Genomic DNA, 22,714 nt, shown 5'->3' with positions numbered 1-22,714 from the left:
TCCACATCAGAGACGCGTCAAGTATCTGAGCGCTGAGCGAGCAACGTGATCGCTCAGCTACTTGACCGCCAAATAAGAGTTGCTCGGCGAGCGCTGGTCACTTGATCGCCGAGCGAACTCGACCCTTGCTCGCCAAAGGGTCTGAGCCACAGAATACAGCGGTTTTGTGTTTTGATCTCGTGAGGCAAAGAGTAAGAAGAGGAAAACTGTATGAAGGTGGCGGGTTGGTGGCCAATGGGAAAATATTTATGCTTGATTTTGGTGTTCTAAGTCCACTTTATGCACAGATAGGCTAATCGGTACTGAACCTACAGTTTAAAGTGGGATCCAAACCACGAACCCGGGACTCCTTGATTACAAGGCGACGACGCTACCACTGCGCCATCGGGGAGGCAGAGAAAATATTTATGATTAACGACTTGCGATATAGTGTAATTATAGAGGAAGTTCAAGTAACAGAAGGTAATATAATATTCCAGTTCTTTTGTAAATTGTATTAAAATGAAACTGTTGTTCATTTCAAATATACACCGTAGTTTTGGAAAGTTGTGTAAGGGTGTGTAAATGAAAATTTCAACAGTTTTGTTCACATCAACATTTGCATAATTAACAGCTTTTCAAACACCGAAATCTTGTCCACTCCACGTAGCCACATTCATCACAGATTATTCAAAGGCACTGATATTTTGATCAATGAGCACACAGCGTCAAATAAAATATCTGTTTGCTAAACGAGCGAAAATCTTGCGCAGCGAGCGTCGCTCAGATACTTGACGGGCCCCTGGTGGAAGTGAGGCAAGCAGTCGGTAGGTATAGGCGCTAGCCCTGAAGGGCTGTTAGGCCATGGGTTATTATTATTACTTCTCTCCCCTATTACACGGTGAGGCAAAAGTACATCACCACCCTTTTAATTTGAAAACGGCTTGTCGGAGGATATGGGTAATGGGGGTGGGGGGAAACCAGATGAGCTAGTACGCATCATGTCGGCCATCTTGAAAGCCGCCATCTTGGAATTGCCTCCAGATTTTCAAATGGGAAGGGTGTCATGTGGCACATCATTTACAATGTGCGTTTTATCAGAAACAAGAACATGCCGTTATTATTGGCCTAACTTTATTTGATGAGCATATTTTAACAGTTGAAGTTCATATTTTGCGTTGTAATGGGTTGTTAATTATTCGTTTCAGGTGATGTAACATGGCTCTAACCCCCCAACAACGGATTGAAATTCTTGTGATAAGTGAGAAGCGCAGTGCCAATGTTGTGGCAGAGGATTTCAACGTCCTGCATCCAGAGAGAGACATCTCACATACCACGATGTTGCTTGTGTTGCAGAAGCTTGAAGAGACGGAATCCCTGCACAACAGAGAACTTAGTGAACGGTCGAGGGTCACTACCGACGAGGAAACAGCAACGGCAATACGGCAATTGTGGCATCCTTCGTCAAGAACCCGAAGCACAGTACCGGACGTTTGGCGTCAGTGTCAGGAGTCAGTCAGAGATCCATACTCCGGGTGTTGCATACGAACAAGTGGCACCACTACAAAATTCAAACGCAGCAGTTCTTAATCTGAGGATGACCAGTGTGACTGTCATCTTTTTATAACATTCACTATTAAGTTGTATTAATGATAAATATCTTTGATAAGAAGAAAGACATTTCATTATCACTGTTACTGTTCTAATTATGTATTATGGGATATAGTGTAATATATACCAATTCGTATGTAGATTTCTGTATTTTCTTTCATAAAACAAATAATATATTTGTACTAGTTGCTAATACAAAACTAACAGCAACAATTATGGCGACCTTCAGCCAGGATTCGTGAATATATAGTGTGGAAGTTATCTTCTGATTACTTTAAATAATGGATCGGAAGCAACATTCTTACAACTTAAGAACGGGAGTTTTCTTAAGATCCGATGTCGTCGATAGTTTCAGGGAAAATGAAACTATTGAAGAAAATGCTGAACCAATGAAGAATATTATTTGTTGCAGTAACATTGAAGCAGATTCCCGTCTTGTGAAGTGCAATGGCTGCAATAAATGGGAACATTTGGAGTGCAGAGGTTTGACTGTAATGCACTGGGTAATATTTAGTTCTTATAATGAAAACTATTTCTGCAAATCTTGTAAACGACATTTTGATCCATTTTTTGTTAAAATCTTATACAAGTACAGTGAATCCCAACTTGGACAAGATTATTGCTGCATTCAAGTTACGGTTACCCAAAGTTTGCAACAAAATAATGAAAATCTTCAAGATAGATTGCAACAGAAGATTTGCTGTGAATTGCAACAAAATAATGAAATGTTGCAAAAGGAATTACAAAAGGATATGCAACAAAATAATGAAATGTTGCAAAAGGAATTACAAAAGAATATGCAACAAAATAATGAAATCTTGCAAAAGGAGTTGCAAAAGGATATGCAACAAAATAATGAAATGTTGCAAAAGGAGTTGCAAAAGGATATGCAACAAAATAATGATATGTTACAAAAGGATATGCAAAATAATGAAATGTTACAAAGGGAATTGCAACAAAATAATGAAATGTTACAAAGGGAATTGCAAGAAAATAATGAAAATCTGGAAGAGAAGTTTCAAGCCATTCGAAATGAATTACAGCAGCATAATGTTAGGTTTAACGGCCGGCTTGATCATATTGAACATTCGTTACAAGATGTTGCTCAAACTTGTCAAAATGTTAGCAGTGAGTTGAGGTGTAAATTGGATGAAGGTATTAGTACAATGCATGTCGAAGTTTCAGTTATTCAAGAACAAATGTAGAGTCATGACGGAAAGTTGGCAAGGTTGGAAGTCTGCAATGAGGAAATTATGGAGAAATTTACTCAACATGAGGTTAGTTTGAAACATTAAATGCGGAATTAGATAGAATGAAGGTAGTTCAGACTGCTACATGTAGCTCTGAAACCTTGGTAAATGACCTTACAGATAGGGTTATTTCTTTGGAGCAAGGCAATGCCATCAGCAACAGTGTTGCTAACAAAACTTTCAATGGAAGACGAGAACTGAGCGAAGAGAATGGAAATAGTAAACAAACTGAGCATGTGGCTTGTCAAACAAATAATGCAAATTCAAATCGAAGATCACGAAATGTATTTCGGGCTAGTGCTCGAAGTGACAAACGTGGTGTTGGTTCTTCGGGTTATGATTCAACTGATATTGATTGATATACCTGTAATTACTAAACGTAAATCAGGTCAGAACGCTACTTCTTTAGGAACTGATTTTACCTATAGGCTTTCCAATACATCTTATTTGTGGGATCCTCCATCACGTAACGAATGACCTGCTCATTTCACTACACATCCGTTGGCCAATAGAGACTTCGCACTTTCGGAGAATACATATAGAATGCATTACAATGAACCTTGTTCTACTAACCATTATGGTTACGGGAGTCCTCTGAATGCCAGTTTTCATAATGAAACTCAGTGTTGTACAACGAAAGCTTATTCAAATAATCCAATTTCACAAAAGTATTTTCAGCATACACCTTCATGTGAGAAGCCAATATATACTGTGGCTGGTAATACAAATGCTACAACTTCAATGAGTCCGATGTTTTGTAATCAAAATTACATTCCCAGAAATGACATTTTGAATGATCCAATTAACATTGCTTCTAGGAATTCTGAGTCTCCAAATTTTGAATCAAACCAGTTTTGTAAACCTGCGCGTGCAGAATGTAATACAGGAAAACCATTTGGAGAATGCCCGGGTAAAGTTATTCGTGTAAATGAGCTAAGCCAGTTACCACGTTTTGGAGGTGACGTCTCGAAAAAATCAGCTAGGGAGTTTATAGACCAGCTGACAACAATGTTAAATTTGATTGGTGTATCTTCTCAATATCGCCTGCAAGTTATTAACAAATGTTTCTACAATACTACAGCGTATTGGTTCAATAGTGAAAGACGGAATTTCTCATCATATGATGATTTTGTGTGCAAGTTTCTTGAACAATTTACTTCGAATGATTTGTTAGAAAGTCAACTGGCAGTTTTGCGTTCTCGTAAATACAACACATCTTCTGGTTTATCATTAGAAGCGTACGCATTGAAGGTATATTCTTCCTATTGCAACCTTGTAGAAAAGCCTAAACAAGCTGAGATAATAAGAGTAATTCTGAAGCAATTGCCAGAAACAGTTTCTAAGAATGTGGGTTGTCACGAAATTTCCAACCTTAAACAATTAACACAAAAACTCAGGACAATAGACTTATATTCTAGTGATAAAACCAAATCTTTGTCACTACCTGGTGATTATATAACTGGGGAGTACAACTCGAATAGGTTCGAAAAATCTAGGCATTTTGTAAGGCAAGTGTCTATGGAAAATAAGTCATGCAGTGATTTATCTACCCAAACAGTAGCTTCAGAGAGACGTATGGGCCAACCAGCTGCTAGGAATCACAGAAACAACTATAGGCAATCTGGAGCTAACCAAGAGAGCTATTGGCGACAAGGTAACGATCGAAGTTTGTACTTTCATAATAATAATCGAAGAACAAACACTCAAAGGAACGCTAGTAATGGCAATAATACAGATGCACCTAGGTACAACAGGAATAGAAGATTTCAAAGTCCGACCAATACAGAATTGCTAGGTGACTCCATTAACACTAACTCAGAGATTTCAACAAGGAACAATGGAAATTTTCCGAAATGGAATGAATTGCAATGACATTAGTTTAAATCAAGAATGTTACTCAGTAACTAATGTTACTAGTGGGACCCCTCCGAGAACATTAAACAACTAAGGCGGGGAAATGCGCTCCAATTCGCTTGCCAAAGGATGACTACATGGAGCTTACAGGTAATTTTGATCCTTACCTTTTGCATGTTAAGTCTTGTCTCGGTGACTTTAATAGAGTTAAATATTTAGGCGTTGATAAAGAAGATGTTTTACCTGCTGCATTTTTGCTGGAGTGGTTTGATTCAGAGCCTGAGTGGACTGTTACAGATAAAGGAACTCCTACACCTTTACTTGAAGCACCAGAAATACAGGGAAGAATTTGTGACTTGTTTCTTAATTGTTTAATTGACACTGGTAGTCAATGTAATTTGTTGGATTACAAGGTTTGGATCACTCTCAGTTCTTTATTGCCAAGTATAAAGCTGGAACCAATAGAAGGAATTCAGTTGGCTTGTTTCGCTGGTGACCAACGTATAAAAGTTGTAGGTTTTATATATGTCATTATGCAGTTGGGAGATGAATTTTTCCACGTGGGTTTATATGTAGTTAAACAATTACATGCCGATTTGATCTTGGGAGGACCATTTTTGTGGCAGTACAATGCTATAATTAATTATCGTATGTCTACTGTTGAACTAATTCATTCAAGTGGTAAGGAAGTATCAGCTACTTTTGTTCCGAATTCCACAAATAATACTTGCTCGCAAAATTCCGTAATTGAATCTTGTAAAACATTGGTATTTGAATCTTCTCATGTTAATGATTCTGCTTATCTAGCTTCTGAAGAAGATATCCATAAGAGAGTTTTTGGCAACGAATATTGTGAAGCTGGAGTTGCTGATAATTTATTTAATTTATTACTGAAGTATCAAGATGTGTTTTCGGACAAACCAAAGGCAGCCAAGGTGGAATCTTATGACATAGAGCTAGATACGAATGAACCTATAGTGGCATCTACGTACCCTATTCCATTGGCTAGGCGAGATGATATGGAGAAAGAATTAAAGGAATGGAAAACGTGGGGAGTAATTCATGAAAGTACTTCTCCATACCGGAACCCTCTCCATATAGTTCCAAAGGCAGGTGGATTCCTGTTGTTGATTTTAGGAAGCTGAATGAACATGTAATTTCACCCATGACACAGGTTGAACCTATATCTGAACTTTTGCCTAGGTTGAGAGGCGCAAAATTCTTTTCGACGATTGACCTAACTTGTGGATATTTTCAAATACCACTGACACCTAGATCTTATAAGTTCACATCTTTCTCATATCGTGGAATTTTAATGGAATTTCATTTTTTGCCTTTTGGTATTAAGAGTGCTGTTAGTGTTTTTGTCGACAGAATGCATAATGTGTTTGGCAATGATACTAGTTCATTTCTTATTGTGTATGTGGATGATATTCTCATATTTTCATCATCACTGGAAAGTCATTTAAAACATTTGAACTACGTGTTGAAAACTTTGAAAGAAGTAAATATGTCCATCAAATTATCGAAGTGCACATTTTGTAAAACTGAAGTAAAGTTTCTTGGTCACATAGTATCAGGTGAAACCATCGCTGTAGATCCAGAAAGAAATATAGCAATAACTGAATATCCTACTCCAACAAATAGAAAAGCGTTAAGAAAATTTTTAGGAATGGTAAATTGGAGGAGAAAATTTGTGGATAAGTTTGCAATGATTGCGGCTCCTTTATACGATTTACTTAGAACGAATAAGAAATGGGAATGGAATGAAGCACATCTCCAGGCATTTAAATGTCTGAAGGAATTGGCTTTGTCTCCGGAGATGTTAGCTCAACCTAACTTGAACAACACTTTCCATGTAAATACTGATGGCAGTAAAATAGGAATCGGTGGAGTCTTATGGCAATATTCTGACGATGGTGAAACTTTGATTATAAAGTATGCGAGCAGAATTTTACGAAGTTCAGAATTAACATATTCTGTGCATGAAATAGAATGTCTGGCCATCCTTTTTTCCGTGGAAAAATTTTCAATATATCTATTGGGCAGACCATTTGTAATACACTGTGACCATCAATCACTTTCTTGGTTAAATTCAGCAAGATCGTTAAATCCAAGGCTTGACAGATGGGCTTTGAAATTGCAAAATTATGATTATACAATTCAGCATGTTAGTGGTTCTGCAAATACGGCTGCGGACGCGTTAAGTAGATATCCAATTAAGTCACAAAACAATTTGTTTCCTTCCACTTTACATTTAAACTGCACAGATATTGATTTACTTGAAGAAGAATACTTTTTGTATTGGATGAAAGTACAACAAAATGATGAATTATGTCAACGTATAATTTCCATGTTAGGCAAGGGTGATGACCATTTCGAAATTAAGGGAATATTTAAACTACATAAAAATATATTGTTTTATAGATCTATCAACTCGAATCATTGGAGAGTTTTTGTACCTGAAGCAGCTGTCAAGAAAGTTTTGTATGAACAACATGATTTGGCTGGCCATTTTGGGTTTTCTAAGCTTTATAAGAAGTGTTCTAAATTCTATTTCTGGCCTAAGATGAGAGGAAGTGTCGAGTCATATTTAAGTGATTGTGTGGAATGTGCAAGGACGAAACAAAAAACACAACATATTACCAAAGAGGAGCTTCACGTGATTTCTTACAAATTACATCAGTTCTTATCTTTAGACTTGATGGGTCCATTGCCATTATCTCAAGGATATCAACATATTCTGACTATTGTAGAATTAACCAGCAAATATGTTATGGCTTATCCTCTCAGGAAGGCAAACAACTCAAGAAATTACCAACCGAATTAACTTAGGTTATTTCCATCATTATCCTATGTGTACAGTTATGTTAACGGATAATGGATCACAATTTAAATCTGGTGAATGGGAAAAAAATTTCAAGTCAATTGGTGTAAAGCATATTCTTACTTCACCATATTCGCCTCATGCGAATCCAATTGAGAGATATAATAAAGAGATCATTTGTTTGCTTAGACTCTTTTGTAAAACCAACCACAGATCTTGGTCCAAAGTTTTAACAAATGTTATAAAATTACTAAATTACTCATATAACGATGTTGTTGGTTTCACTCCGGCTGAAATTTTTCTACACGAGGAAGTTCGAGATAAAATAACTTCTGTTATTGACTGGCCAGAAGAGATGAACGAATTGTCTTGGACAGCTAAATATATTCAGTTAATTGAAAAAACTAAACGTTCAAAATCTAGAAAGAAGACTCATTCAAACGCAGAAACCCCTACAACTGTTCAAGGTGATTTGGTTATGGTTAGGAATCATGCAAGAAGTTCTGCCTTGAACAAAACTATCCATAAATTTTATGACTTATATGTGGGGCCATTTTTGGTGGAGTAAGTGAAGAACAATTTTGTAAACGTGGTGTCTTTAGATGGACAACAGATAAAGTGTAGACACAATTTACAAAATATCAAACCCTTCCACTGTTCATTGGAGAAGAAACACGAGTTGTTGTTGAATGTTAACAAATAGGTTCGCAATGGTAACAACGTAGTTTCGAATTGATTGTCATTCTTTGAAAGATTTGTTATAGTATTAAATGTTGTTTTGAATGTTGAATATTTTAAAGTTATGTAACTGTTCGATGTGCATATTTACGATCTTGTATCTTTTTAAGCCACCAAAGTATGATGTCTATATTTTCTTCACCCCAGGAGGGGAGGTTATTGTGACTGTCATCTTTTTATAACATTCACAATTAAGTTGTATTAATGATAAAAATCTTTGATAAGAAGAAAGACATTTCATTATCACTGTTACTGTTCTAATTATGCATTATGGTATATAGTGTAATATATACAAATTCGTAAGTAGATTTCTGTATTTTCTTTCATAAAACAAATAATATATTTGTGCTAGTTGCTAATACAAAACTAACTAACAGCAACACCAGGATAGGCGGGTACAGTTTGAAAACTGGGTTTTGGCTCGGTGCAATGAGGATCCCATGTTTCCGAAAAGTGTTCTGTTTAGCGATGAAGCCATATGTTTTGTGAACGGTGAGGTAGATAAACAAAATCGTTGTTGTTGGTTAGATACCACCATCGTGGTGTGGGATATGGAACCCCAAAATTGTGGGATCTGTCTTCATCCATGGAAGCTTGAATGGAGAAAGATATCTGAACATTCTTCAGGAATATGGTGTTCCCTTCACTGCTGAACCCAGAAGGCGAATTCGCCGTCTTTTTCCAATAGGACGACGCGCCTCCGCACTATGCTTTTTGTATCAGATAGTGGTTGCATGAGCAGTTCCTGGGTCACTTGATTGGTCGGAGGGTACCTACTGAGTGGCCACCCCGTTCTTTGGGCCTTACGCTCCTTGACTTTTACCTTTGGGGTTTATCAAGACAAAATCAATTATCTCTGACATCTCCAGCACCGGATCCAGCAAGCGTGTCACTCTGTGAAGCCTGCAGTGTTATTGCGTGTCCGTGAAGAGTGGCGGAAACGTCTTGTATTTTGTGTCGCTCAGAACGCTCAGAACATAGAGCACATCTTGCAGGACGCCAAATGTGAACTTCGACTGTTAAAATATCCTCACCAAATAAAGGTAGGGGAAAAATATTTGCATATTCTTTTTTCTGAGAAAACGCACATCCTAAACAATGTGCCACATGAACCCCTACCCATATGAAAATCTGGAGGTAATTCCAAAATGGCGGCTTTCAAGATGGCTGCCATGATGCATACTGGTGTGCCCCCACCTCCATTACCCATATCCAAAGTTTCATCAACCTCCGTCAAGCCGTTCTCAAATTAAATGGGTGGTGCTGGACTTTTGAGTCACCCTATAGTTCTAACATTCTGGCTGTCATTTTTCAAAATGGCACCCACGTGTAAAAGTCCTTAGGTTTGGTAATGTCTATCTGAGTTTATATGTCATGTACAGTCACGGACCCTGATCAGGTAGCTTCGGAATCTGCGACAAGAACATTGCGGCCATATTGTATTTCGGCTGCCATCTTGATAAAGCTATTCCTTTGGCTGCCGGACTAACATGGCTAGAAACAAGACTTTGATGTACAGGGCTTATGCAAAAAAATGTGACTAAGCTGAGTTTAGACTTTCAAATGTGAGTCAATTGCAAAAGTTCAGGTAGCCTACTAAAACTAATATACAGGGTGTTTCATAAATCATTGAAGGGTTACAAAAATTTATTGCAAGTAAGCTATTGAACTTACGTTAATGAAACCAGTCTAGAAAAAACGAGGAACTCAAACAGTTTTCTTTTGACATCTACAAATGTTCAATGTATGCACCACGGGTAACACGGCACGCCTCAACACGATAGGAACGCAAACAGTTTGTGCGCGTATTTTTGTTAAGCTGCCGCTAGGAGACACTCAAATCACCCACATCACTCACAGTGTTTTGTGCAATGTTTAGGTCCCCAAGATCACAGGACCTTACACCGTGCGACTTATTTTTGTGGGGTTTCATCACAGGCAGGACATTCGTCTCACTGATGCTGCGTAATGTCGCAGTTCTAAGGGGCGTATCATCGCAGCGATAGACACTATCGACAGGCCCATGATGATGCGAGTGTGGTAAGAACTAGACTATTGTGTCGATGCGTGTCGTTTCACCCGTGGTGCACACGTTGAACACTTGTAGGTGTAAGAAAAAACTGTTTGAGTTCCTCGTTCGTTCTGGACTCGTTTCATTGAGATAAGTTCAATAGGTAGTTTACTTGCAATAATTTTTTGTAACCCCTAAATTATTTCTGAAACACCTTTTAGAAGATAGTCATACATACTTATATACTCTTTGTAGAATCACATAAAACAAGGAATAAAATTCAAACAAGCATTTATATTTGTACTGAGATGTATCTAAATGTTAAAACATTTAGAATTGTAAAACACTTTGAAAATCTGTGAATATACCATACGTTTGACAGTAAAGGATTACAAATGTTCCTCTGCTGCGAAAATTGAGGTCTTGTATATGAATTCTGGTCAATGGATTCTTTGTAGTTTTGTCTCGTTAATTTCATATAGTAGTATCAGGGCTATTTTTTTCAACCTCCGATGGTGCCGCCAGGAGGCCCGTGAAGCGCTAGGAAGCGGGGCGTCACTCAGCATGATTGGTGTCTCCCCTGCCACTACCACCACCACTGCCAAGGCCAACACTTCAGTTGAAGCTGAGCGACGGGCGCGTAGAAATGTCTGCTACAATCGACTCTCCCGCCAAGTGCGAGATGCGTAGGTACGATTTCTACAGGCAGAGGGGCACAATGCAGCGGAAATTCACCGTCGAATAAGCTGCGTTGCTTCATGACAATGCCCGACCGCATGTTGCTGCATCAACCCAAGACCTTCTTCAACGAATCCACTGGGAAGTGTTTGATCACCCCCACTACATTCCAGACCTGGCGCCGAGTGACTTCCCACCTTTTCTAGGCGATGAAGGTGTGATTGGGAAGACAGTGCTTCCACACCAATGCGAAGCTTCGGCAGATCTGGCTCAACAGACAGGCGGCACTTTTCTTTGCAGAGGGTATTGGAAAACTGGTGCATCGGTACGATAAATGTCCGAATCTTCATGGTGATTACGTTGAAAAGTAGATTATACGTGTACGTAACTTTTGCCAATAAACCCATTTTACTATTCACCATGGTTATGATTTCATGCCCTACCGGAGGTTGAAAAAAATAGCCCTCGTAAATACAATTCATACGTTTACACTGACAGTCGTTATTAAACTCTATTTTTTAAAGAGTTCTGGAGTCATGGATATGTTCCATCACGTTTATAAGGACCAAAATTACATAGTCGCAAAAATAGGTCAGGTCCCAAACAAACATTACAGTTGCATTTTGCGACTTCCATAACCACTAATTTCAAACACTAGTACTAGTATTTAATATACAGGATGAATCATAAATATGGCTTGACGTTTGAAGTAAATGTAGTGTGTTACTGTACAATGAGCTTACGTCATTAGCCAAGATGGCGCTGAACATGCAGCAGGAAGTTACAGTTGCACCGTGCATACCAGAATGATCATGAACTAAACAATAATTTGATGTAAGTAGTCGTTTTCTCCACTTTCTCACAGTCGACGGCAACAATGTTATGTTAAAATCACGTCTGGGTAGCCTCACGACAATTCTGGTATGCAATAGGTAAGCACGGGCGCGTTATTCTCATCTGAAATGGAAAAATGAAGTTTCAGGTTTAATATAGCATTCACCATTTCCCTCTACATTGTACAGTAACACGCTACATTTACTTCAAACGTGTAGCCATATTTTTGACTCACCCTGTATATGGTGTGACAGTTATATTACAGACAAAACCTAACCTAACCTAACCTAATACATTTGTCTGCGGTTATATATTCAGAAGCTATCCTCGTCTTGCATCAGCAAAACAATTCGCCTAAAATACTTCTATTTTGGAGAAAGACGACGGTGAAAGCCGTATGTGTTTGTAGTCGGGTTAGTTATTGTGGCACATTTTATGCTTTGATTTTGTTAATTATCACAAATGATGACCATATTCGAAAAAAAAAAAGTTTTTCTATTTTCGAAAGTGAAATTTTTCGATTTTTCGTTTTTCGAAAAATGATGGCAGGTTTTAAAAACCTGATCTTATAAAGGCAAACTGGGAAACTGAATTTTTCGATTTTCAGGGTTTCTTGGAAGAAAAATTAGTTTCTCTTTTCTCGAAAAAAAATCGAAAAATTGTTCGTTTTTTTTCGTTTCTAAAAAAACAATCGTTTTTCGAAAGAAAAATTGTTTTTGTAAAGAAAACATTTTCGAGAAAATTTTCGTACTTATTTTTAGTTTTCGAAAAAATGATTTTTCGATTTTGAATTTTTCGAAAAAGAGTGGCCATCCCTAATTCCTACTTCTATCTGCCGGACGGTAAAGGTTTCAATACAAGCGAAGTTTCTATAATTCGTCATTGCAGTTTCCCCGACAGTCATTAGACGCATCATCAGGAACCGTGAAGGCAACTTTAATTCCTTTGCATTTGCTCTTCATGTTCTGGCAGAAGAGTCTCTCCAGGGTCGCCTCCCTCACTATCTGCATCCCCACTTCACCCCCGAAGGTGGATGGCCTCCACCATTTGGGGCTGCACAGGGGGTTGGACATGATGCCCGACACAGAGAAGGGCCCGGCTATTGTCAATGCTGACGGCGTGAGGACGTTCATTCCTCGCTTCTCCAGGATCATTCCTACGGAGAGAGAGAAAAGAGTATGATACAAGCCAATGGCGCAAGAATTGAAGAGGTTAACACCGGAAGGACCTATCTCGTGTGCAGGGGTGGGCTTACCTCTATGACGTTTTCGTCCATGCGAATGTCCGATATATAAAAATATAATATTATTAAATCACGTACAAATTAGATATATCTAACTAATTTTCAATAGTCTCACATCCAAAATTAATCCATCTTAAACTGTCTTAACCCATAAATGACGAAATTTCTTTTCAGTTATAATATTTGTAGAAAAACATACTTAATGAACACATTTTTTCTTTCTTCTATCATTTAACTAGGGTAGGTTGTTTCTATGCATATTTCACGGAGCCAACGTTAGTTACGATATTTCACTGCAGACGTTTTAAAACAAAGCACAGTTGAAAGCTTCTAAGTAGATTTGCTAATATTTATAAAAGAAAAATAATTGTACCAAATGGAAGGGTTAAAGTTACAGTGGTGTTAGTCACTTTGTTAAAAAGAAAAAAAAGAGTCTGACTCACAGCACTTTGCTGATCAACACAACAGCCGTTTCCTTTATTACAAGACCTAAAACTCTCATCTGTTGACAGTTGAATGAATCCATGATTTAGTTCACGTTTTCTGTTAACAGATTGACTTATCTCGATCTGGTTTCTATGTCTAAGTGGTTTTTTTTTTAAAGTGACTTACACCACTGTAACTTTCACCCGTCCAAATTTTGACTAACGTTGTAATTAATCCAACATCACCAATAAGTACTAGATTTCATTATAGTCATTGATTGAATATATTTGCAATTGGTTTTAAAAAAATCGACTTGTTACTGTAAGATATCATCACTTTTCTTTTAGAAAGTAAGTAAATATCAGGTACCTATCTAGAAATATGTCTCAAAATAACAATAACAATAACTATAATAATAATGTTTAAACAAAAATAATTGTCATTTTTAATTAATTAAAACAGTATAAATTTAAAATATTCGAGTTAATGAATGTTATATTTTAATTATACGAATAGGTAAAAAGACGGTATAAGGATAGTGGTATAACATCCCGTATTCATTATCTAGCTCACGTGTAGTTAAATTCGGCAAAATGGCAAGGAAATTAATGTCAATTATTTGGGTGGCCGCGGTGGTTCAGTCGGCCGGTTCAAATCCGGGAACTTTTCTGACGGGGGAAGCGGCCCCGGCGCCCACCCAGCGTCGAATAACATGGGTACCTGGGGAAACCCTGGGGGGTAAAGGCGGTCAGGGGCGTGATGCTGATCACATCACCCCCACTCACGACCGAATCAAGAAAGTGTGGGGCGTTACCCCCACACCCCCTATACGCCTTCATGGCGTGGTGCTATGCACAGGGGAGCACTTTACCTTTTTTTACCTTTTAAATTAATGTAAATAGATAAAGAACTGAATATTTATTAAATATATAAAAAATGTTGTTAGATCCAGTTGACTAAAAGTAAAGTTCCTGGTGAAATTTTATGAATGTTAAGTTATAAATAGTAATACATATTGGAGAAATCTACTTTGCCACTGTCATCCAAAGTGGTATGATCTCAATATAATCCTTGCCTTGCAATAAGCTTGGCGGAAATATGTATATTTTCATTATTTAGTTACTTTATTATTTCATTATTTACATTATTTAATTTTTTAATTAGTAAGTCTTACGGGGGGGGGGGTTCCTAACTCCCTGGACCCCTCCCCTAAATACGTCCTTGGTGAATATATAAGGGATGAAATGATCAATATCCTAAATCCATTTACTTGTACACTTCACATGAGAATTTTCATGAAAGCAGTTACTTTCTTGTTTACCTGGGAAGAACTCCAGCGCTTCGATATCCCCATACAAATCCTGCAATATTCGAGCCACCTCAGGGTCCTCAGCGAACTCTTCGAAACTCCTGTACGGTGACAGACTCAGCATCCGGCGGTAGTTGTTGAATGACTGGAACCTCAGCTCTCGGTCCCACAGCAACAACTCTCTCTCAGTTTCAAAAAACCAAGGGTGGACATTGTTGCTAGTCATCTGAACATAACAATAGTATTGTTAGGTACAATATTGTACCTGTATGTACACTGTGTGTATACTATATATACACCATATGATTCAAAAGTATTGATTTATTGATTGAATTAAAATTGTTGAGTTCGTCGGCGCATTAGGCCATTTTGCACCCTACGGTCCATAAATACAGTATGCGCCAAAATATAAAGTACTGAAATGAAAAGATGAACAAAAGTATAAGACATGTTACAATATAGTGACTGGTCTATATGCAACCCAAATAACAATCGTGTCTTTTGGGTTGCATAACTGTCAGGAAACCTAAGGTTAGGTTAGGTTAGGGCATGTGGAGTGGACGATTGTCATTTGGGTTGCATATAGACCAGTCACCTTTTTCAAACTCGGTCCACCTTCACGACCGCTTCCGTATGAGCGGAAATAATGCTCAACTATGAATACTTTTTCCTCCGTCGAGAGACCCATTTCCAACAACAACTGCACAACACAACTTCCTTTTCACTACTGCGAACACGTACAGATGGAGCTATGTATGCCCCGTAGACAAACGCAACCACGTGTTCGAGATGCGCGAGTTTCAGTACTGTATATTTTGGCGCATACCGTATGTAAGGGAAAATATCCGCTGATCTAAAATTCTTACTGAAAATGTTAAACCCAGGGGTGTAAAAAGCCTCTTGAGGAAAGTTAAAAGAGCATGGTTTTAAAGGGGCCTGTAAAGACAAACACAACGCATTGAAAGGTAAGAATGCAGTCAATGATTCCTCACAGTCAGTGGAAGAGACCAGCTCCTCTCAATAAGATAGAAACATTGGATAAAACACTGTTGCCATCGTCCAACAGGGATGACAAACAGTTGGCAAGATTAGAAACCTGCCTGAGGAGAGCAAGATCGGCACATTCAACAAGAATATGCCGAATACTTAGAACGACATTACAAACACGACACATCAAAGGGTCCAGCCCTTGTAACAAGTGTCCATGGGTTACACGGCTGTGTCCAATACGCAGTCGAGTGACGAGTAACGCCATGCATCTATGGTGGGCTTAATAGCGTGAAGCTTGTTCCCCGTTACCGCATCCCACTCTTCCTGCCAAGAGTAAGAAGCAACAATGAAACACAGTCTGCAGATCCCTAGCTGGCAGAATGTGGACGAAAACGTTGCCATCTGATCTGCATCAGCAGATTTGGTGCCAGTATCAGCTGTTTCGTTCCCCTGTATGTCCACCTGCCTAAGGACCCAGCAGAAGCGTACATCAGCACTGGCAGACAAGGGCACCACATTGAATGCAGACACTGCAATGTCGAAGGAGACTTCCAGACACTCCCAAACACCCCAGACAATTCCAGAGCCAGATGTCTCAACTGTCCTGGCTAAAAGTGTGTCTGGATCACCCACTAGTCTAGCTAGTGATCTCTAGCAAACAAGCAAATGTGAACAAACGATCATACACAGATGCTAGGCAGGGGCTTTGCAATGGCGTAGTGTTAACGTCATCGCCTAATAATCTAGGTGTCCTAGGTTTGATACCTGGCGTTGGCAAGGTGAAGGTCGGGATATTAGTCGCATACAAACCTCCTAAAGTTAAGTATACACATCTAAGCGATATTGGGGATATCGTGCAATATTTTCATTTGAATTATGCTCATTACATTGCGATTGGTGATCTCAACGTAAATATGCTGAAACAAAATGAACCCAACACCCGATTCTTAAACGACATCATTGCCGAGGCTCACGGTAAGCAAATCATCACAAAGCCCACGAGGGTAACGCCAACGCCAAGGACTTTAATCGATGTTATCATCTGCTCTGATAACCTGAAGGTGGCCCACGTCGATCAGAATATAATGTCCGGTATATCAGACCATCACTTAACATACGCCGTGTTCGGAATCAACTGCACCAAAAATTATAACAAATTTGTTCAAGTCAGAAGCTTTAAGAACTTTAACGAAAGTGAGTTTAACAAAGACGCGGGAAATATTAATTGGGACTTAATATGCAGCAAACACGACGTAAACGAATCCGTTTTTCTCTTGAACAGCAACATTATTGCGTTGGCTGACAAACATTTTCCAGTAAAAACTTTTCGAGTAACTAGACCACCCGCCCCTTGGATATCCGAAAAAGTAAAAGAATTTTGGAAAATACGCGATTACTTTCACCTGAAGTATGTTAACACCGGTGATCAAGACGCGCTTCTCTCCTATAAATATTTTAAAAATCGTGCGAAAAAAGCCGTGAGAAACGCAAAATTCCACCATTATGACCGGGTTCTCAATGAAAAAGTTAAAAACGCTAGAACATTTTGGCAGACATTAAAACGAGAGGGAGTTGTTACTAATAAGTTTAACCAAAAATTACCCTCAAGTGTACTCAATGCGGATGCAATAAATGACTTTTTTGTAAATTCTGTTTGTCAGCAAACAAACACGACCGAGGTTGAGAAATTAATCGAGTCATATAAAACACGGCAGACAAGCGGAACCTTCAAACTGAAGAAGGTTAATGAGGCTACCGTGTTGAAAGAGGTCGAAAAACTACATTCCAATGCCAAGGGTCATGATGGCATCAGTCTAAAAATGTTGAGACTCTGCATCCCCCATTGCCTAAAGAGTCTAACTCACATCTTAAATTGCTCTCTTTCTCAAGGGTATTTCCCGAAGATTGGAAAAAGGACGTAGTGACGCCCGTACCAAAAACCACTGTTTCCCTTGATGTTAAAGATCTAAGACCAATAAGCGTACTACCAATTATGTCTAAAGTTATAGAGCGCATAGTAAAAGATCAATTAGTAGACCATCTGATGTTGCATGACCACTATTCTCCACGTCAATCAGGCTTCAGAAAACAGCACAGCACGGTAACTACTTTAGATAGCGTTGTTGATAATGGTTAAATTTCGTTTCTCGTACTTCTTGATTACACCAAGGCATTTGACTCCATAAACCACAACCTTTTAGCAGAGAAATTAAAATCTATCGGCATAAGAAATAAGGAATTGTTATGGTTTCGATCTTATCTAACGAACAGGCAACAATGTGTAAAATTAGTACATGAGAATAAATCGTGCATGTCTAAATGGCTTGATATCAAACAAGGAGTACCACAAGGAAGTATTCTAGGACCTATCCTATTTTCGCTATACATCAAAGATTTTAATGATTCACTAAAACACTGCAAATACCACCAGTATGCGGATGACACACAAATATATATATACAAACACCATTAAGAAACAGTGCAATGGCCCTAGAAGCATTGCAACAGGACCTAAATTCAATATCTAAATGGTCTGAATGTAATGCACTCAAATTGAATTCATCCAAGTCTTACATTTTAACTTTAGGCACAACGAGTAACCTCAAAAAGTTAGAACAATTAAAACTCCCCCTCCCTACACTGAATAATTCCAAAATACAGAAAGTAGAAACAGCACGCAACCGTGGCATAATATTGGACGAGAATCTACAGTGGGGTTCTCATGTCACACATATAATTAAAAACTCAATAGCCAAACTGAAATCACTTTTTCCATTAAAACATATGCTAAGCAAAGAAACGAAAACTCACCTAGTCAACACACTTGTAATGCCAAAAATTGATTATGCTTCCCCCGTATTTATAAAAATCCACAGTGCTCTAAATTACAAGATACAAAAACTTCAAAACAGTTGCATAAGATTTATACTGAATGTCAAAAGAAGAGAACACATATCCCCGTACTTACAGGAAATTAATTGGTTAAACGTTAAGAATAGGAGAACATTTTTGGCATTGTCTTTATTGTACAGGATCCTGAACAATAAGGAACCAAGATATATATATGAATTGTTCCATACAGGAAGAAAGGAAAACAAATTAACCTTCGTCAAAAAAACACACTTCACGATTCCTGTACACAGAACAACATTCTATGGGAATTCTTTCATAGTCACCGCAATAAAAGAATGGAATGACCCCCCCCCCCCACCACCACTGACCTCAGGGGAGCTCCACCCTGCAACATACAAAATACATCTAAAGAAACATCTGCTGTCCAAACAATAGTGCCTGGCTTTGTCTTTTCTGTAATGAATGGGAATGAGGTATTGGTTGTAGTTTTAGCTGTAATAATTGTATTCTAATTGTGGTTTTAGATTTAACTCTGTACCTTTAGTACATTAGTTGTTTACATTATAAGTAGGAATGTTTTTTATTTCTTTTTTATTTTATTTTTATTTTTTATTTTTATTCTTTCTACTGCAACAATGATTTTCAAGAAGTGGAAAGTGTCAATTGTAATATGTTTTTTTAAAGGGTTTGTTGTAAGAACGGCCCGCGAGGCCGAAACACGCCCTCTCAATAAAGACGATATTATTATTATTATTATTACTTAAACTGTAGGTCCATCCCGTTTCGCTTTTGCGTACATAAAGTTAATTTAAAAACAAACTCAGACAAATGAATACGAGGCCGTGTCGCCGTCCCTTTCCTCTACCTTGAAGGGCTACAAAGTAACACCATTGCCATTGGCGTGCCGAACGGGGGATTGGTGGGGGTCATAACCACCCTTTGACTCAGTATTCCTAAAAAAAAACGTCAATGGCAGGAAAAGATGGCAATGAGCGTTACTAAAGAAAAGTATACGTACCCCCACCCCTTTTTGAAAATCTTGGGCACGCCACTGGCTAATTCCGCTAGCTCCTGCCAGATGTCAGGTAGAACTCTACCCAAGCTCTCTGTGGCGCAGGCGCACAAAAAAGAAGGAAGCCAGAGTTGTTTCTGCTGTTGTTGAGTTGTTTTAAGTCCACTTTATTCACAGATAGGCTAATCGGGACTTGACCTACAGTTTAAAGTGGGACCGAACCACTATGTGCCTTCAAGGGAGGAAAGAAGCGAGAGGTCAATCAAACATCATAATGTTCTCTAGTTATTTACTTATTAAATTGATTGAAAATGTGGCAAGTGGATTGTTCCTTTATAGTTCTTCTAAATGGAGTGTTACCAATAGAATATCCATGTTTGAAAACGTACGATATAGAATCAATGAACGTGGCCTGTCTAATATGAAAATGGCTGCCGATTGTTGCGCTACAGAAAGTCGAATGGTTGACTTGTGGCACCCTACACCTCTATTTTCCAACTCCGCATATGGAGGAAAGATTGCTAGTGTACACCAAGAGCACAATAACCCATACAGCACACACATATCCAGGAGACGTCTGTCCAAGGGACGTCCATAGGATATCCAGGAAGGATGTGTTTTGGACATTTTGTGGATCATTTTGGGATGTGTTTTGGACATTCTGGATGTGTTTCGGACATTCTGAGGATCATTTTATAACGAAACGGTTGTTAGTTCCAGGTGATAAAAATATAACGTATTATTATTATTATCATCATCAGCATGCACTGCAGACACTGTCAATACAAAACCAATTAATTCAATAGACGGAACGCCAACCACAAATGAATAGACATGATAACTACTTTGATTTGGTTTGGTTTATTTTACTTCGCTTTTCTGCCACTTTTGGCTAATTGCGAAGGTGGAGGTGATGATATGATGAAATTGATGAATCGACTACCACAAACACCCATGCCGGAATTCGAATCCGGGACCCCTGGCGTCGTAGCGCAAAGTGCTAACCACTCCGCCACGGGGGCCGGCTCATGAGTACTACTACCACTACTGCTACTACTAGTACCACTGCCACCACCACCACCACTACTATTATTACTACTACTACTACTAATAATAATAATAATAATAACAGCGTATTGAAACAATGACATTTTATTTATTATATTATTAATAATATTATGATCATTAGTAACTTTTTTCTGGAAAGAAAGGTTTCGGTACTCTTCAGGTTCCTTTGTTATTATTATTATTATTATTTGTTATGTTCATCATAATAATTACTCTAAATATTGTGGTAAGTTCATAAATGATCGTGCGGGGTGTAAGGAGTGACCCTTTCTCAATAAACCCAAATGTCAATCTCACAGGACTGCATTATGCAGATTAACAAGCTTGTGGCGTCTGATTACATGGTCAGTATAATCCTCTTTGGGACTTGTGTCGTGTGCTGTCATTATGTATTTGTGATTGTCCCTCATCTATATATATCGCACCACCATTTTTCCTCTTCTTCGCAATTAGCCAAAAGTGGCAACAAACGCCAAGTAAAATAAATCAATTCGTCATTCATAAATGATCGTGCAAGAGAAAAATGGAGTGATTATATGATTATTTTTATTATTATTCTTGCATCCAAAGTAAATATGATCTATCACGTCTGTCATCACAGGAAAATAAGTTCTCAATTACAACTTAAACAAAAAGCACTGAAGGCAATGTATTTTTTTTTCTGAATTTTCGGACCACCCACCGACAAGAGACAAATTTAGTTCAAGAACTTTCTTATTCCTCTTTACTATTATTTACAAGGTGTAACAAAGGATGGACTTTCGTGTATTATGTCGCAGCAGGAACTGAGTTCCGACAACAAACGGAGTTCCCGCTCACTTGAAACCCTGATCATACTGTAATCAAGTATTTTGCTTATTTTAATACTTGGCAACTTTTCCGGGGGAGCTTCACCCCCCCGGACCCTACCTCCAAATATGACGTTGCATACAAAAACTCCAATAACAATTGCAATTATGTAGGTCTGTATACTAATTGAAAACATTCGTGCCTCCAATGCGCTTCCATGTGAAAAGACTGGCGAAGGAAGGCAAGTGCTTCCGCGATGACGTCACAGAATTCTCTACCGCGGGGGTTGTTAGAAAGCCCAGTTATGGCGGGACCTTCTCAGACAGGGAAGGTCGAACCCACTTCCTCATGCGCTTCAGGTAATGAAAAAGAGGACACAAACCCAAGCCATAAATTTTAGCATTGTCGAGGAGAAAGTTGTTTTGAAGCAGGGCAGCGATACCAACCCTAGCACAATGATGCTAAACCTTGAATAATTTGAGCTTGGTTGGCACCAAGCACCCTATGTATGCATAATGGAAAATCTAGCGCCACCTGCTATACTGACAAACAATGTATTTCTACATCCAAAGCCGTAAAATACAATGTCAAATATAATGAACAGATAAATTACAAGAATTCATTGAAATAGTAGAATCTAACACTACAAAAATGAAATCGAGAAATACAAAACTTACAGCGCCTGCATGTTCCTTAGTCATGGCGTCCACAAAGTTATCAAAGCCATGTTGAAAGACAGGATCAGTGTTGTACAATAAGTCGTTGAACTGGTATCGAACTCCGCCCACCGTGATTCCATCAGGAGGAAATGTGTGCCAGTTGTAGAGGTGGTTGAACTCCACGGTCATCCTGTTGCTGTACTGGTACACTTCCTTATGCAGCAACTCTGGCTCGAACGTTAACTGTAAGTTGTACTGGGTCAAGTGCTGGATGTACTCTGCAGCCGTTATCTTCAAGGTCTCCCCTGTAATGCACCAAGCGTGGTGTTTGATCATATAACATAACACTAGAGCATTATTATACACGGTTGAGTGAGAAAAAAATCTATAAGGGTCAGTCAGTGGAAAACAGGCCACCTCGTATATCTCGACGTGTTGATGCCGCGGCTCCACGAAACTCCTGCCACTTGAAGAGCGTTTCGTTGTCACCCGGTAGATGGCAGTCGCGCCACAGGCTTGTGTGAAGCAGTGCGAGTGTGAGCCGTGTGAAGTACAGACGTGCAGGAACTTGCCGTCCGGCATA

General features: G+C 38.7%; 1 protein-coding gene across 2 annotated transcripts in view; it reads right to left on the bottom strand.

Moving 5' to 3' along the window:
* Positions 1-10,544: 10,544 nt before the first annotated feature.
* LOC146005195 (prostaglandin G/H synthase 2-like) overlaps positions 10,545-22,714 on the bottom strand; it is a 47,371-nt gene continuing 35,201 nt past the window's right edge. For both annotated transcript variants that reach the window (XM_083144240.1, XM_083144241.1), the window contains 3 exons: positions 22,150-22,436; positions 14,773-14,986; positions 10,545-12,938 (listed from right to left, as the gene is read on the bottom strand). In XM_083144240.1, the coding sequence (XP_083000366.1) occupies positions 12,652-12,938; positions 14,773-14,986; positions 22,150-22,436 (788 nt within the window). In that variant the 3' untranslated portion in view covers positions 10,545-12,651. The remainder of the gene's footprint in view (positions 12,939-14,772; positions 14,987-22,149; positions 22,437-22,714) is intronic.

Source organism: Lepisma saccharinum, chromosome 23 (assembly GCF_977018435.1).
Source record: "Lepisma saccharinum chromosome 23, izLepSacc3.1, whole genome shotgun sequence".
In the NCBI taxonomy this organism is placed as follows: Eukaryota; Metazoa; Arthropoda; class Insecta; order Zygentoma; family Lepismatidae; genus Lepisma; species Lepisma saccharinum.
The sequence above is the reverse complement of the archived record's forward strand: the minus strand, read 5'-3'. Positions and strand labels throughout refer to the sequence as shown.